The sequence below is a fragment of the Chiloscyllium plagiosum genome, unplaced genomic scaffold, assembly GCF_037043375.1.
Source record: "Chiloscyllium plagiosum isolate Xiang-an unplaced genomic scaffold, Cpla_swu_hap1 HiC_scaffold_3, whole genome shotgun sequence".
NCBI classification, from domain to species: Eukaryota; Metazoa; Chordata; class Chondrichthyes; order Orectolobiformes; family Hemiscylliidae; genus Chiloscyllium; species Chiloscyllium plagiosum.
The window spans coordinates 159,207,121-159,224,312 of NW_028270141.1; the positions used below are offsets into that span (position 1 = coordinate 159,207,121).

The window sequence follows — 17,192 nt, forward strand, 5'->3', positions numbered from 1 at the left end:
CCCTCACAGACTGAGCGTCTGTACTGGTCCCTCACAGTCTGATCACCTGTACTGGTCCCTCACAGACTGAGCCCCTGTAGTGATCCCTCATTGACTGAGCATCTGTACTGGCCCCTCACAGACTGAGCACCTGTACTGATCCCTCACTGACTGAGCACCTGTACTGTTCCCTCACAGACTGAGCCCCTGTACTGGTCCCTCACAGACTGAGCGTCTGTACTGGTCCCTCACAGTCTGATCACCTGTACTGATCCCTCACAGACTGAGCCCCTGTACTGATCCCTCACAGACTGAGCACCTGTACTGGTCCCTCACAGAGTGAACAGCTGTACTGGCCCCTCATATACGGAGCTCCTGTACTGGTCCCTCACAGACTGAGCGCCTGTACTGGCCCCTCACAGACTGAGCACCCGTACTGATCCCTCACAGTCTTATCACCTGTACTGGTCCCTCACAGACTGAGCACCTGTACTGGTCCCTCACAGACTGAGCACCTGTACTGGTCCCTCACAGTCTGATCACCTGTACTGTTCCCTCACAGACTGAGCGCCTGTACTGGTCCCTCACAGTCTGATCACCTGTACTGTTCCCTCACAGACTGAGCGCCTGTACTGATCCCTCACTGACTGAGCACCCGTACTGATCCCTCACAGTCTGATCACCTGTACTGGTCACTCACAGACTGAGCCCCTGTACTGATCCCTCACAGACTGAGCACCTGTACTGATCCCTCACAGACTGAGCACCTGTATTGGTCCCTCACAGTCTGATCACCTGTACTGTTCCCTCACAGACTGAGCACCTGTACTGATCCCTCACAGACTGAGCCCCTGTACTGATCCCTCACAGACTGAGCACCTGTACTGGTCCCTCACAGACTGAGCACCTGTACTGATCCCTCACTGACTGAGCACCTATACTGATCCCTCACAGACTGAGCCCCTGTACTGGTCCCTCACAGACTGAGCACCTGTACTGGTCCCTCACAGACTGAGCGCCTGTACTGGTCCCTCACAGACTGAGCGTCTGTACTGATCCCTCACAGACTGAGCACCTGTACTCGTCCCTCACAGTCTGATCACCTGTACTGTTCCCTCACAGACTGAGCGTCTGTACTGGTCCCTCACAGACTGATCACCTGTACTGGTCCCTCACAGTCTGATCACCTGTACTGTTCCCTCACAGACTGAGCGCCTGTACTGGTCCCTCACTGACTGAGCGTCTGTACTGATCCCTCACTGACTGAGCCCCTGTACTGGTCCCTCACAGTCTGAGCACCTGTACTGGTCCCTCACAGACTGAGCGCCTGTACTGATCCCTCACAGACTGAGCGCCTGTACTGATCCCTCACAGACTGAGCACCTGTACTGGTCCCTCACAGACTGATCACCTGTACTGGTCCCTCACAGACTGATCACCTGTACTGATCCCTCACAGACTGAGCACCTGTACTGATCCCTCACATACTGAGCACCTGTACTGGTCCCTCACAGACTGAGCATCTGTACTGATCCCTCACAGACTGAGCACCTGTACTGGTCCCTCACAGACTGAGCACCTGTACTGATCCCTCACTGACTGAGCACCTGTACTGATCCCTCACAGACTGAGCACCTGTACTGATCCCTCACAGACTGAGCACCTGTACTGGTCCCTCACAGTCTGATCACCTGTACTGGTCCCTCACAGACTGAGCACCTGTACTGATCCCTCACAGACTGAGCACCTGTACTGATCCCTCACAGACTGAGCACCTGTACTGATCCCTCACAGACCGAGCACCTGTACTGATCCCTCACAGACTGAGCACCTGTACTGATCCCTCACAGACTGAGCGTCTGTACTGGTCCCTCACAGACTGAGCCCCTGTACTGATCCCTGACTGACTGAGCACCTGTACTGGTCCCTCACAGACTGAGCACCTGTACTGATCCCTCACTGACTGAGCACCTGTACTGGTCCCTCACAGTCTGATCACCTGTACTGGTCCCTCACAGACTGAGCACCTGTAGTGATCCCTCATTGACTGAGCACCTGTACTGTTCCCTCACAGACTGAGCCCCTGTACTGGTCCCTCACAGACTGAGCGTCTGTACTGGTCCCTCACAGTCTGATCACCTGTACTGGTCCCTCACAGACTGAGCCCCTGTAGTGATCCCTCATTGACTGAGCATCTGTACTGGCCCCTCACAGACTGAGCACCTGTACTGATCCCTCACTGACTGAGCACCTGTACTGTTGCCTCACAGACTGAGCCCCTGTACTGGTCCCTCACAGACTGAGCGTCTGTACTGGTCCCTCACAGTCTGATCACCTGTACTGATCCCTCACAGACTGAGCCCCTGTACTGATCCCTCACAGACTGAGCACCTGTACTGGTCCCTCACAGAGTGAACAGCTGTACTGGCCCCTCATATACGGAGCTCCTGTACTGGTCCCTCACAGACTGAGCGCCTGTACTGGCCCCTCACAGACTGAGCACCCGTACTGATCCCTCACAGTCTTATCACCTGTACTGGTCCCTCACAGACTGAGCACCTGTACTGGTCCCTCACAGACTGAGCACCTGTACTGGTCCCTCACAGTCTGATCACCTGTACTGTTCCCTCACAGACTGAGCGCCTGTACTGGTCCCTCACAGTCTGATCACCTGTACTGTTCCCTCACAGACTGAGCGCCTGTACTGATCCCTCACTGACTGAGCACCCGTACTGATCCCTCACAGTCTGATCACCTGTACTGGTCACTCACAGACTGAGCCCCTGTACTGATCCCTCACAGACTGAGCACCTGTACTGATCCCTCACAGACTGAGCACCTGTATTGGTCCCTCACAGTCTGATCACCTGTACTGTTCCCTCACAGACTGAGCACCTGTACTGATCCCTCACAGACTGAGCCCCTGTACTGATCCCTCACAGACTGAGCACCTGTACTGGTCCCTCACAGACTGAGCACCTGTACTGATCCCTCACTGACTGAGCACCTATACTGATCCCTCACAGACTGAGCCCCTGTACTGGTCCCTCACAGACTGAGCACCTGTACTGGTCCCTCACAGACTGAGCGCCTGTACTGGTCCCTCACAGACTGAGCGTCTGTACTGATCCCTCACAGACTGAGCACCTGTACTGGTCCCTCACAGTCTGATCACCTGTACTGATCCCTCATTGACTGAGCCCCTGTACTGATCCCTCACAGACTGAGCATCTGTACTGGCCCCTCACAGACTGAGCGCCTGTACTGGTCCCTCACAGTCTGATCAGCTGTACTGATCCCTCATTGACTGAGCCCCTGTAGTGATCCCTCATTGACTGAGCCCCTGTACTGATCCCTCACAGAGTGAACACCTGTCCTGGTCCCTTACAGACTGAGCGCCTGTACTGGCCCCTCACAGACTGATCACCTTTACTGTTCCCTCACAGACTGAGCGCCTGTACTGATCCCTCACTGACTGAGCACCTGTACTGGTCCCTCACAGTCTGATCACCTGTACTGTTCCCTCACAGACTGAGCGTCTGTACTGATCCCTCACTGACTGAGCACCTGTACTGGCCCCTCACAGACTGATCACCTGTACTGTTCCCTCACAGACTGAGCGTCTGTACTGGTCCCTCACAGACTGAGCGCCTGTACTGGCCCCTCACAGACTGATCACCTGTACTGTTCCCTCACAGACTGAGCGTCTGTACTGGCCCCTCACAGACTGATCACCTGTACTGTTCCCTCACAGACTGAGCGTCTGTACTGATCCCTCACTGACTGAGCACCTGTACTGGCCCCTCACAGACTGATCACCTGTACTGTTCCCTCACAGACTGAGCGTCTGTACTGGTCCCTCACAGACTGAGCGCCTGTACTGGCCCCTCACAGACTGATCACCTTTACTGTTCCCTCACAGACTGAGCGCCTGTACTGATCCCTCACTGACTGAGCACCTGTACTGGTCCCTCACAGTCTGATCACCTGTACTGATCCCTCATTGACTGAGCGTCTGTACGATCCCTCACTGACTGAGCGTCTGTACTGATCCCTCACAGCCTGAGCACCTGTACTGGTCCCTCACAGTCTGATCACCTGTACTGATCCCTCATTGACTGAGCGTCTGTCCGATCCCTCACTGACTGAGCGTCTGTACTGATCCCTCACAGACTGAGCACCTGTACTGGTCCCTCACAGTCTGATCACCTGTACTGATCCCTCACAGACTGAGCGTCTGTACGATCCCTCACTGACTGAGCACCTGTACTGATCCCTCACAGACTGAGCACCTGTACTGGTCCCTCACATACGGAGCTCCTGTACTGGTCCCTCACAGAGTGAACACCTGTACTGGTCCCTCACAGAGTGAACACCTGTACTGGTCCCTCACATACGGAGGTCCTGTACTGGTCCCTCACAGAGTGAACACCTGTACTGGTCCCTCACAGACTGAGTGCCTGTACTGTTCCCTCATTGACTGAGCGTCTGTACGATCCCTCACTGACTGAACACCTGTACTGATCCCTCACTGACTGAGCACCTGTACTGGTCCCTCATTGACTGAGCGTCTGTACGATCCCTCACTGACTGAGCACCTGTACTGATCCCTCACAGACTGAGCACCTGTACTGATCCCTCATTGACTGAGCGTCTGTACGATCCCTCACTGACTGAACACCTGTACTGATCCCTCACTGACTGAGCACCTGTACTGGTCCCTCACAGACTGAGCACCTGTACTGGTCCCTCACAGAGTGAACACCTGTACTGGTCCCTCACAGACTGAGCGCCTGTACTGTTCCCTCACAGAGTGAGTGTCTGTACTGATCCCTCACTGACTGAGCACCTGTACTGATCCCTCATTGACTGAGCGTCTGTACGATCCCTCACTGACTGAGCACCTGTACTGATCCCTCACAGACTGAGCACCTGTACTGGTCCCTCACAGTCTGATCACCTGTACTGTTCCCTCACAGACTGAGCACCTGTACTGGTCCCTCACAGTCTGATCACCTGTACTGGTCCCCCACTGACTGAGCACCTGTACTGATCCCTCACAGACTGAGCACCTGTACTGATCCCTCACTGACTGAGCACCTGTACTGATCCCTCACTGACTGAGCACCTATACTGATCCCTCACTGACTGAGCACCTGTACTGGTCCCTCACAGTCTGATCACCTGTACTGATCCCTCACAGACTGAGCACCTGTACTGGTCCCTCACAGACTGAGCGTCTGTACTGGTCCCTCACAGACTGATCACCTGTACTGGTCCCTCACAGTCTGATCACCTGTGCTGGTCCCTCACAGTCTGATCACCTGTACTGTTCCCTCACTGACTGAGCACCTGTACTCATCCCTCACTGACTGAGCACGTGTACTGTTCCCTCACAGACTGAGCACCTGTACTGGTCCCTCACAGTCTGATCACCTGTACTGATCCCTCACAGACTGAGCACCCGTACTGGTCCGTCACAGTCTGATCACCTGTACTGATCCCTCACTGACTGAGCACCCGTACTGGTCCCTCACAGTCTGATCACCTGTACTGTTCCCTCACAGACTGAGCACCTGTACTGGTCCCTCACAGTCTGTTCCCTCACAGACTGAGCACCTGTACTGATCCCTCACTGACTGAGCCCCTGTACTGGTCCCTCACAGACTGAGCCCCAGTACTGATCCCTCACAGACTGAGCACCCGTACTGGTCCCTGACAGTCTGATCACCTGTACTGTTCCCTCACTGACTGAGCACCTGTACTGGTCCCTCACAGTCTGATCACCTGTACTGGCCCCTCACAGACTGAGCGCCTGTACTGGTCCCTCACAGACTGAGCGCCTGTATTGGACCCTCACAGTCTGATCACCTGTACTGTTCCCTCACAGACTGAGCGTCTGTACTGGTCCCTCACAGTCTGATCACCTGTACTGGCCCCTCACAGACTGAGCGCCTGTACTGGTCCCTCACAGACTGAGCGCCTGGACTGTTCCCTCACAGACTCAGCGCCTGTACTGATCCCTCACTGACCGAGCACCTGTACTGCTCCCCCACTGACTGAGCACCTGTACTGATCCCTCACTGACTGAGCGTCTGTACTGGTCCCTCACAGACTGAGCACCTGTACTGTTCCCTCACAGACTGAGCGTCTGTACTGGTCCCTCACAGACTGAGCACCTGTACTGATCCCTCACTGACTGAGCCCCTGTACTGGTCCCTCACAGACTGAGCCCCTGTACTGATCCCTCACAGACTTAGCACCCGTACTGGTCCCTCACAGTCTGATCACCTGTACTGTTCCCTCACAGACTGAGCGTCTGTACTGGTCCCTCACAGTCTGATCACCTGTACTGGTCCCTCACAGACTGAGCGCCTGTATTGGACCCTCACTGTCTGATCACCTGTACTGTTCCCTCACAGACTGAGCACCTGTACTGGTCCCTCACAGTCTGATCACCTGTACTGGCCCCCCACTGACTGAGCGCCTGTACTGGTCCCTCACAGACTGAGCGCCTGTACTGTTCCCTCACAGACTCAGCGCCTGTACTGATCCCTCACTGACTGAGCACCTGTACTGCTCCCCCACTGACTGAGCACCTGTACTGATCCCTCGCTGACTGAGCGTCTGTACTGGTCCCTCACAGACTGAGCACCTGTACTGTTCCCTCACAGACTGAGCGTCTGTACTGGTCCCTCACAGACTGAGCACCTGTACTGGTCCCTCACAGTCTGATCACCTGTATTGTTCCCTCACAGACTGAGCACCTGTACTGATCCCTCACTGACTGAGCACCCGTACTGATCCCTCACAGACTGAGCACCTGTAATGGTCCCTCACAGACTGAGCCCCTGTACTGATCCCTCACAGACTGAGCACCTGTACTGTTCCCTCACAGACTGAGCACCTGTACTCGTCCCTCACAGTCTGATCACCTGTACTGTTCCCTCACAGACTGAGCGTCTGTACTGGTCCCTCACAGACTGATCACCTGTACTGGTCCCTCACAGTCTGATCACCTGTACTGTTCCCTCACAGACTGAGCGCCTGTACTGGTCCCTCACTGACTGAGCGTCTGTACTGATCCCTCACTGACTGAGCCCCTGTACTGGTCCCTCACAGTCTGAGCACCTGTACTGGTCCCTCACAGACTGAGCGCCTGTACTGATCCCTCACAGACTGAGCGCCTGTACTGATCCCTCACAGACTGAGCACCTGTACTGGTCCCTCACAGACTGATCACCTGTACTGGTCCCTCACAGACTGATCACCTGTACTGATCCCTCACAGACTGAGCACCTGTACTGATCCCTCACATACTGAGCACCTGTACTGGTCCCTCACAGACTGAGCATCTGTACTGATCCCTCACAGACTGAGCACCTGTACTGGTCCCTCACAGACTGAGCACCTGTACTGATCCCTCACTGACTGAGCACCTGTACTGATCCCTCACAGACTGAGCACCTGTACTGATCCCTCACAGACTGAGCACCTGTACTGGTCCCTCACAGTCTGATCACCTGTACTGGTCCCTCACAGACTGAGCACCTGTACTGATCCCTCACAGACTGAGCACCTGTACTGATCCCTCACAGACTGAGCACCTGTACTGATCCCTCACAGACCGAGCACCTGTACTGATCCCTCACAGACTGAGCACCTGTACTGATCCCTCACAGACTGAGCGTCTGTACTGGTCCCTCACAGACTGAGCCCCTGTACTGATCCCTGACTGACTGAGCACCTGTACTGGTCCCTCACAGACTGAGCACCTGTACTGATCCCTCACTGACTGAGCACCTGTACTGGTCCCTCACAGTCTGATCACCTGTACTGGTCCCTCACAGACTGAGCACCTGTAGTGATCCCTCATTGACTGAGCACCTGTACTGTTCCCTCACAGACTGAGCCCCTGTACTGGTCCCTCACAGACTGAGCGTCTGTACTGGTCCCTCACAGTCTGATCACCTGTACTGGTCCCTCACAGACTGAGCCCCTGTAGTGATCCCTCATTGACTGAGCATCTGTACTGGCCCCTCACAGACTGAGCACCTGTACTGATCCCTCACTGACTGAGCACCTGTACTGTTCCCTCACAGACTGAGCCCCTGTACTGGTCCCTCACAGACTGAGCGTCTGTACTGGTCCCTCACAGTCTGATCACCTGTACTGATCCCTCACAGACTGAGCCCCTGTACTGATCCCTCACAGACTGAGCACCTGTACTGGTCCCTCACAGAGTGAACAGCTGTACTGGCCCCTCATATACGGAGCTCCTGTACTGGTCCCTCACAGACTGAGCGCCTGTACTGGCCCCTCACAGACTGAGCACCCGTACTGATCCCTCACAGTCTTATCACCTGTACTGGTCCCTCACAGACTGAGCACCTGTACTGGTCCCTCACAGACTGAGCACCTGTACTGGTCCCTCACAGTCTGATCACCTGTACTGTTCCCTCACAGACTGAGCGCCTGTACTGGTCCCTCACAGTCTGATCACCTGTACTGTTCCCTCACAGACTGAGCGCCTGTACTGATCCCTCACTGACTGAGCACCCGTACTGATCCCTCACAGTCTGATCACCTGTACTGGTCACTCACAGACTGAGCCCCTGTACTGATCCCTCACAGACTGAGCACCTGTACTGATCCCTCACAGACTGAGCACCTGTATTGGTCCCTCACAGTCTGATCACCTGTACTGTTCCCTCACAGACTGAGCACCTGTACTGATCCCTCACAGACTGAGCCCCTGTACTGATCCCTCACAGACTGAGCACCTGTACTGGTCCCTCACAGACTGAGCACCTGTACTGATCCCTCACTGACTGAGCACCTATACTGATCCCTCACAGACTGAGCCCCTGTACTGGTCCCTCACAGACTGAGCACCTGTACTGGTCCCTCACAGACTGAGCGCCTGTACTGGTCCCTCACAGACTGAGCGTCTGTACTGATCCCTCACAGACTGAGCACCTGTACTGGTCCCTCACAGTCTGATCACCTGTACTGATCCCTCATTGACTGAGCCCCTGTACTGGTCCCTCACAGACTGAGCATCTGTACTGGCCCCTCACAGACTGAGCGCCTGTACTGGTCCCTCACAGTCTGATCAGCTGTACTGATCCCTCATTGACTGAGCCCCTGTAGTGATCCCTCATTGACTGAGCCCCTGTACTGATCCCTCACAGAGTGAACACCTGTCCTGGTCCCTCACAGACTGAGCGCCTGTACTGGCCCCTCACAGACTGATCACCTTTACTGTTCCCTCACAGACTGAGCGCCTGTACGGATCTCTCACTGACTGAGCACCTGTACTGGTCCCTCACAGTCTGATCACCTGTACTGTTCCCTCACAGACTGAGCGTCTGTACTGATCCCTCACTGACTGAGCACCTGTACTGGCCCCTCACAGACTGATCACCTGTACTGTTCCCTCACAGACTGAGCGTCTGTACTGGTCCCTCACAGACTGAGCGCCTGTACTGGCCCCTCACAGACTGATCACCTGTACTGTTCCCTCACAGACTGAGCGTCTGTACTGGCCCCTCACAGACTGATCACCTGTACTGTTCCCTCACAGACTGAGCGTCTGTACTGATCCCTCACTGACTGAGCACCTGTACTGGCCCCTCACAGACTGATCACCTGTACTGTTCCCTCACAGACTGAGCGTCTGTACTGGTCCCTCACAGACTGAACGCCTGTACTGGCCCCTCACAGACTGATCACCTTTACTGTTCCCTCACAGACTGAGCGCCTGTACTGATCCCTCACTGACTGAGCACCTGTACTGGTCCCTCACAGTCTGATCACCTGTACTGATCCCTCATTGACTGAGCGTCTGTACGATCCCTCACTGACTGAGCGTCTGTACTGATCCCTCACAGACTGAGCACCTGTACTGGTCCCTCACAGTCTGATCACCTGTACTGATCCCTCATGGACTGAGCGTCTGTACGATCCCTCACTGACTGCGCGTCTGTACTGATCCCTCACAGACTGAGCACCTGTACTGGTCCCTCACAGTCTGATCACCTGTACTGATCCCTCACAGACTGAGCGTCTGTACGATCCCTCACTGACTGAGCACCTGTACTGATCCCTCACAGACTGAGCACCTGTACTGGTCCCTCACATACGGAGCTCCTGTACTGGTCCCTCACAGAGTGAACACCTGTACTGGTCCCTCACAGAGTGAACACCTGTACTGGTCCCTCACATACGGAGGTCCTGTACTGGTCCCTCACAGAGTGAACACCTGTACTGGTCCCTCACAGACTGAGCGCCTGTACTGTTCCCTCATTGACTGAGCGTCTGTACGATCCCTCACTGACTGAACACCTGTACTGATCCCTCACAGACTGAGCACCTGTACTGATCCCTCATTGACTGAGCGTCTGTACGATCCCTCACTGACTGAACACCTGTACTGATCCCTCACTGACTGAGCACCTGTACTGGTCCCTCACAGACTGAGCACCTGTACTGGTCCCTCACAGAGTGAACACCTGTACTGGTCCCTCACAGACTGAGCGCCTGTACTGTTCCCTCACAGAGTGAGTGTCTGTACTGATCCCTCACTGACTGAGCACCTGTACTGATCCCTCATTGACTGAGCGTCTGTATGATCCCTCACTGACTGAGCACCTGTACTGATCCCTCACAGACTGAGCACCTGTACTGGTCCCTCACAGTCTGATCACCTGTACTGGTCCCTCACAGACTGAGCACCTGTACTGGTCCCTCACATACTGAGCGCCTGTACTGTTCCCTCACAGAGTGAGTGTCTGTACGATCCCTCACTGACTGAGCACCTGTACTGATCCCTCACAGAGTGAACACCTGTACTGGTCCGCTACATTGATGACTGTATCGGCGCTACCTCGTGCTCCCACGAGGAGGTTGAACAGTTCATCCACTACACTAACACCTTCCACCCCGACCTCAAATTCACCTGGACAGTCTCGGACTCCTCCCTCCCCTTCCTCGACCTTTCTGTTTCTATCTCAGACGACCGAATCAACACGGACATCTACTACAAACCGACCGACTCCCACAGCTACCTGGACTACACCTCCTCCCATCCTGCCCCCTGTAAAAACGCCATCCCATTCTCCCAATTCCTTCGTCTCCGCCGCATCTGCTCCCAGGAGGACCAGTTCAAAATACGCACAACCCAGATGGCCTCCTTCTTCAAGGACCGCAATTTCCCCCCCGACGTGATCGACGATGCCCTCCACCGCATCTCCTCCACTTCCCGCTCCTCCGCCCTTGAGCCCCGCCCCTCCAACCGCCACCAGGACAGAACCCCACTGGTCCTCACCTACCACCCCACCAATCTCCATGTACAGCGCATCATCCGCCGTCACTTCCGCCACCTCCAAACAGACCCCAGCACCAAGGATATATTTCCCTCCTCTATCAGCTTTCCGTAAAGACCACTCCCTCCGCGACTCCCTTGTCAGATCCATACCCCCCACCAACCCAACCTCCACTCCCGGCACCTTCCCTTGCAACCGCAGGAGGTGCAACACTTGCGCCCACACCTCCCCCCTCACTTCTCTCCAAGGCCCCAAAGGAAACTTCCATATCCGCCACAGATTCACCTGCACCTCCACCCACATCATCTACTGCATCCGCTGCAGCCGGTGTGGCCTCCTCTATATTGGGGAGACAGGCCGCCTACTTGCGGAGCGATTCAGAGAGCACCTCTGGGCCACCCGGACGAACCAACCCAACCACCCTGTAGCACAGCATTTCAACTCCCCCTCCCACTCCACCGAGGATATGCAGGTCATTGGACTCATCCACCGCCAAACCACAACAACCCGACGGTCGGAGGAGGAGCGTCTTATCTTCCGACTGGGAACCCTCCAACCACAGGGGATGAACTTGGACTTCACCAGTTTCTTCATCCCCCCTCCCCCCACCTTGTCTCAGCCGAATCCCTCCAGCCCGGCACCGCCTTCCTGACCTGCAGTCTTCTTCTTGACCTCTCCGCCTCCACCCTACTCCGACCTATCACCCTCACCTTGACCTCTTTCCACCTATCACATTTCCAACGCCCCTCCTCCAAGTCCCTCCTCCCTACCTTTTATCTTCTCCTGCTGAACACTCTCTGCTCATTCCTGAAGAAGGGCATGTGCCCGAAACGTCGAATCTTCTGTTCCCTAGATGCTGCCTGACCTGCTGTGCTGTTCCAGCAATAAAGTTTCAGCCTCACAGAGTGAACACCTGTACTGGTCCCTCACAGAGTGAGTGTCTGTACTGATCCCTCACAGACTGAGCGCCTGTACTGGTCCCTCACAGAGTGAACACCTGTACTGGTCCCTCACAGACTGAGCGCCTGTACTGTTCCCTCACAGAGTGAGTGTCTGTACTGGTCCCTCACAGACTGAGCGCCTGTACTGTTCCCTCACAGAGTGAGTGTCTGTACTGGTCCCTCACAGACTGAGCCCCTGTACTGATCCCTCACAGACTGAGCGCCTGTACTGGTCCCTCACAGACTGAGCACCGGTACTGCTTCCCTGGGAGTTGGGTGGTGAGGGCATGTTCCGGCCCCTTGGTGATGAAGCCCTGTTCCCCAATGAAACGGCGGGAGTGACTGGATCTGCCGACAGGCCCCCCTCTGCCTTTCACTCTCCATAGCTGCCCACCTGGATTTTCCCTGCACACTCAGTCAGATGATAACTGATGGTAAAATCTGATTGACTCCCTGATGAAGTTTCCCACCGGGACTTGTGGATTTGAGCTCCCCTGGGAGGGGATAGTGCTGCTGAAGATGTGGTTAATCCTGTTGTTCAGAAGGCGCTGGTTTGTAACAGAGTCCCATGTTCCACTGCAGGACTCCTGACAGCTCTGTTACAGAAGCACGCTCGCAAAAACAGCCTCTCCGTGGATAATGTCACCTTCGAGTTCCACGTCCAGCCTTTCACCAAGCTAACCACAGAGTTCTTCAGCGTCCGCAAACACAAATCCAACATCTGGCTGCAAGCCTTCAAGGTGGATATTTGGGAAAAACCGAGAGACGAGGGTCAACATGGGGAAGGATCAGGAGACTACTAGTGGGGGGAGGGTGAACCCAGGGGTCAGACACGGGGAGTATACAGTGTCCTGGGGGGAGGGTGAACCCAGGGGTCAGACACGGGGAGTATACAGTGTCCTGGGGGGAGAGTGAACACTGGTGACAGACACGGGGAGTATACAGTGTCCTGGGGGGAGAGTGAACCCGGGGACAGACATGGGGAGTATACAGTGTCCTGGGGGGAGAGTGAGCCCAGGGGACAGACACGGGGAGTATACAGTGTCCTGGGGGGAGAGTGAGCCCAGGGGACAGACACGGGGAGTATACAGTGTCCTGGGGGGAGAGTGAACCCGGGGGACAGACACGGGGAGTATACAGTGTCCTGGGGGGGAGAGTGAACCCAGAGGACAGACACGGGGAGTATACAGTGTCCTGGGGAGAGAGTAAACCAGGGGACAGACACGGGGAGTATACAGTGTCCTGAGGGGAGGGTGAGTCCAGGGGACAGACACGGGGAGTATACAGTGTCCTGGGGGGAGAGTGAGCCCTGGGGACAGACACGGGGAGTATACAGTGCCCTGGGGTGGGGGGGGTGAGTGAACCCAGGGGACAGACACGGGGAGTATACAGTGTCCTTGGGAAGAGAGTGAACCCTGGGGACAGACACGGGGTGTATACAGTGTCCTGGGGGGTGGAAGGGGGGGAAGGCGGAGGGTGAACCCAGGGGACAGACACAGGGACCATACAGAGTCCTTCAGGGTGAGAATGTTTGCCCAGGGTAGGGGTCAGGGGTTTATTGGGCAGGATGAGGGTATTTACCCAGGGTAGGGATCAGGGGTTACTGGGCAGGGTGAGGGTATTTACCCAGGGTAGGGATCAGGAGTTACTGGGCAGGGTGAGGGTGTTTACCCAGAGTAGGGATCAGGAGTTACTGGGCAGGGTGAGGGTGTTTACCCAGGGTAGGGGTCAGGGGTTTAATGGGCAGGATGAGGGTGTTTACCCAGGGTAGGGGTCAGGGGTTTAATGGGCAGGATGAGGGTGTTTACCCAGGGTAGGGATCAGGGGTTACTGGGCAGGGTGAGGATGTTTACCCAGGGTAGGAAATAGGGGTTACTGGGCAGGATGAGGATGTTTACCCAGGGAAGGCGTCAGGGGTTACTGTGCAGGGTGAGGGTGTTTACCCCGGGTCAGGATCAGGGGTTACTGGGCAGGATGAGGGTGTTTACCCAGGGTGGGGATCAGGGGTTACTGGGCAGGGTGAGGGTGTTTACCCAGGGTAGGGATCAGGGGTTACTGGGCAGGGTGAGGATGTTTACCCAGGGTAGGGCTCAGGGGTTTCTGGGCAGAGTGAGGGTGTTTACCCAGGGTAGGGATCAGGGTTACTGGGCTGGGTGAGGATGTTTACCCAGGGTAGGATTCAGGGGTTTCTGGGCAGGGTGAGGGTGTTTACCCAGGGTAGGGATCAGGGGTTACTGGGCTGGGTGAGGGAGTCTACCCAGGGTAGGAATCAGGGGTTACTGGGCAGGGTGAGGATGTTTACCCAGGGTAGGGGTCAGGGGTTACTGGGCAGGGTGAGGATGTTTACCCAGGGTAGGGTTCAGGGGTTACTGAGCAGGGTGAGGGTGTTTACCCAGGTTAAGGGTCAGGGGTTACTGGGCAGGGTGAGGGTGTTTACCCAGTGTAGGGGTCAGGGGTTACTGGGCAGGATGAGGATGTTTACCCAGGGTAGGGGTCAGGGGTTACTAGACAGGGTGAGGGTGTTTACCCAGGGTAGGAGTCAGGGGTTTATTGGGCAGGATTAGGGTGTTTACCCAGGGTAGGGATCAGGGGTTACTAGATAGGGTGAGGGTGACGGTGTTTACCCAGGGTAGGGATCAGGCGTTACTGGGCAGGAAGAGGGTCTTTACCCAGTGTAAGCGTCAGGGGTTACTGGGCAGGGTGAGGGTGTTTACCCAGGATAAGGGTCAGGGGTTACTGGGCAGAGTGAGGATGTTTTACCAGGGTATGGGTCAGGGGTTACTGCGGAGGGTGAGGGTGTTTACCCAGGGTAGGGGTCGGGGATTACTGGGGAGGGTGAGGGTGTTTACCCAGGGTATGGGTCAGGGGTTACTGGGCAGAGTGAGGGTGTTTACCCAGGGTAGGGGTCAGGGGTTACTGGGCAGAGTGAAGATGTTTACCCAGGGTAGGGGTCAGGGGTTACTGGGCAGGGTGAGGGTGTTTACCCAGGGTAAAGGTCAGGGGTTACTGGGAAGAGTGATGCGGGTCTTGCACTGCTGTCTGATTCCCTTTGATGTGGCTTTTTCACAGCACCCTGACCCTGACCCTGACCCTGACCCTGACCCTGACCCTGAGCGTGCCCGTACCCACGACCCTGCGCCCCCTGACAGTGGGGCTTTCCTTTTGGGCCTGTATTTGGATGGCGCCTGCTGGGACCATGGGAACCAGGTGCTGCAGGATTCCAGTGTGGGTCAGCGATATTCGGAAATGCCGGAGATTCTCTTCCTCCCCGTCCAGGTGAGAGCTATCCTTCCCTTTGGGTCAATCACCATTTTCTATCGTGTACCAAGACACCCTCAGCACGTCCCAGGGCAGAGGGCCTCAGGACAGACCCAACACAGAGCCCCTCGGAGGGCAGTCCCTCGGAGGGGAGTCTGAGGGGAGTCCCTCGGAGGGGGAGTGTCTGAGGGCAGTCCCTCGGAGGGGAGTCTGAGGGGAGTCCCTCACAGGAGAGTTCCTCACAGTGGGAGTCTGAGGGGAGTCCCTCGGAGGGGAGTCTGAGGGGAGTCCCTCGGAGGGCAGTCTGAGGGGAGTCCCTCGGAGGGGAGTCTGAGGGGAGTCCCTCGGAGGGGAGTCTGAGGGGAGTCCCTCGGAGGGGAGTCTGAGGGGAGTCCCTCGGAGGGGAGTCTGAGGGGAGTCCCTCGGAGGGGAGTCTGAGGGGAGTCCCTCAGAGGGGGAGTGTCTGAGGGGAGTCCCTCGGAGGGGGAGTGTCTGAGGGGAGTCCCTCACAGGAGAGTCCCTCACAGTGGGAGTCTGAGGGGAGTCCCTCGGAGGGGGGTCTGAGGGGAGTCCCTCGGAGGGTTTGGAGGGGCTGAGGTATAACAGCGTGTTGATGCAGGTTCCAATATCCTGAGTGTGGGCTGAACGCAGCTTGTCTGATTTCAGATTGACCGGAAGTCGGCAGAGCTCTCTGGGAAGAGGGTTTATGAGTGCCCCTTGTATCGGACCTCCCAGCGGGCAGGGACGCTCTCATCCACTGGCCATTCCACCAACTTTGTCACTCCCATCAATCTGCCCACGCATGTTGCTGCCAGTTACTGGGTCACCCGGGGAGTCGCACTGTTGTGCCAACTGGATGACTGACACCAGGGCGCCTTCCTGTAGTACAGGAGTTCACAATCCAACCTCAACTCCCTCTCCCATCCCCTTTACCACTTTCCCCATCCCCACGTTCCATTATTACCCTCGCATTTATTCCCGTTTCTCACCAGACCCAAGCCCTGGACAGATCAGATTCCAATCCCATTTACTCAGCCCAATTCAATCTGGAATTTCAACACTTCACGCACAGTTTCCGAATCTCAGCACAATCCCAGAAACCCCGGTGATGCCCAACCCAATGCTGTCTAGGAATTTGATTCCTAGTTTCCTAGTCTCAGCCCTATCCCAGAATCCCATAATTCCACTCCCGTTGATAATCAGGAATCTGGGATAATGCAGACATTCAGAAACCAACATGGCACGCACAGAGAGGACGGGCTGTCTGCAGAGATGGGACTGGCATTGGCTACAACAACATGATGTGTAAAGGGAGCTGGACGTGTGATACTCAGGCAAACAGATTCAAGCTTTCTCCTGACCCCATATCGAGCCAGTGCCTGGAGCTCTCAACGAGGGTTCACGGAGGTCAATGTATTGCCAAGACTTGGGCGGTGTTTTAACGGATTCAATAAATTACAGTGATTTCTCAATTCTGCCTGACTGACTTTCTACTTTGTTACCCACACCTCATTCGGAAAGGCATCCTGCACAAAAGGAGCACAGCTATCATGAAAGGGCTGTAATCCCACAGAGAGTCGGTCTGATGGTGATAACAGAGACATTACACAGATTGTCAGTCTGAGAGTGATAACAGAGACATTACACAGATTGTCAGTCTGATGGTGATAACAGAGACATTACACAG

At 55.7% G+C, this 17,192-nt stretch overlaps 1 protein-coding gene across 1 annotated transcript in view; it reads left to right on the top strand.

Annotated features, from left to right (window-relative positions):
- LOC122540190 (dynein axonemal heavy chain 6-like) overlaps positions 1-16,970 on the top strand; it is a 1,075,999-nt gene extending 1,059,029 nt beyond the window's left edge. The window contains exons 77-79 of the mRNA XM_087984706.1: positions 12,830-12,987; positions 15,317-15,523; positions 16,172-16,970. Coding sequence (XP_087840832.1) covers positions 12,830-12,987; positions 15,317-15,523; positions 16,172-16,369 — 563 coding nt within the window. The 3' untranslated portion in view covers positions 16,370-16,970. The remainder of the gene's footprint in view (positions 1-12,829; positions 12,988-15,316; positions 15,524-16,171) is intronic.
- Positions 16,971-17,192: the final 222 nt, after the last annotated feature.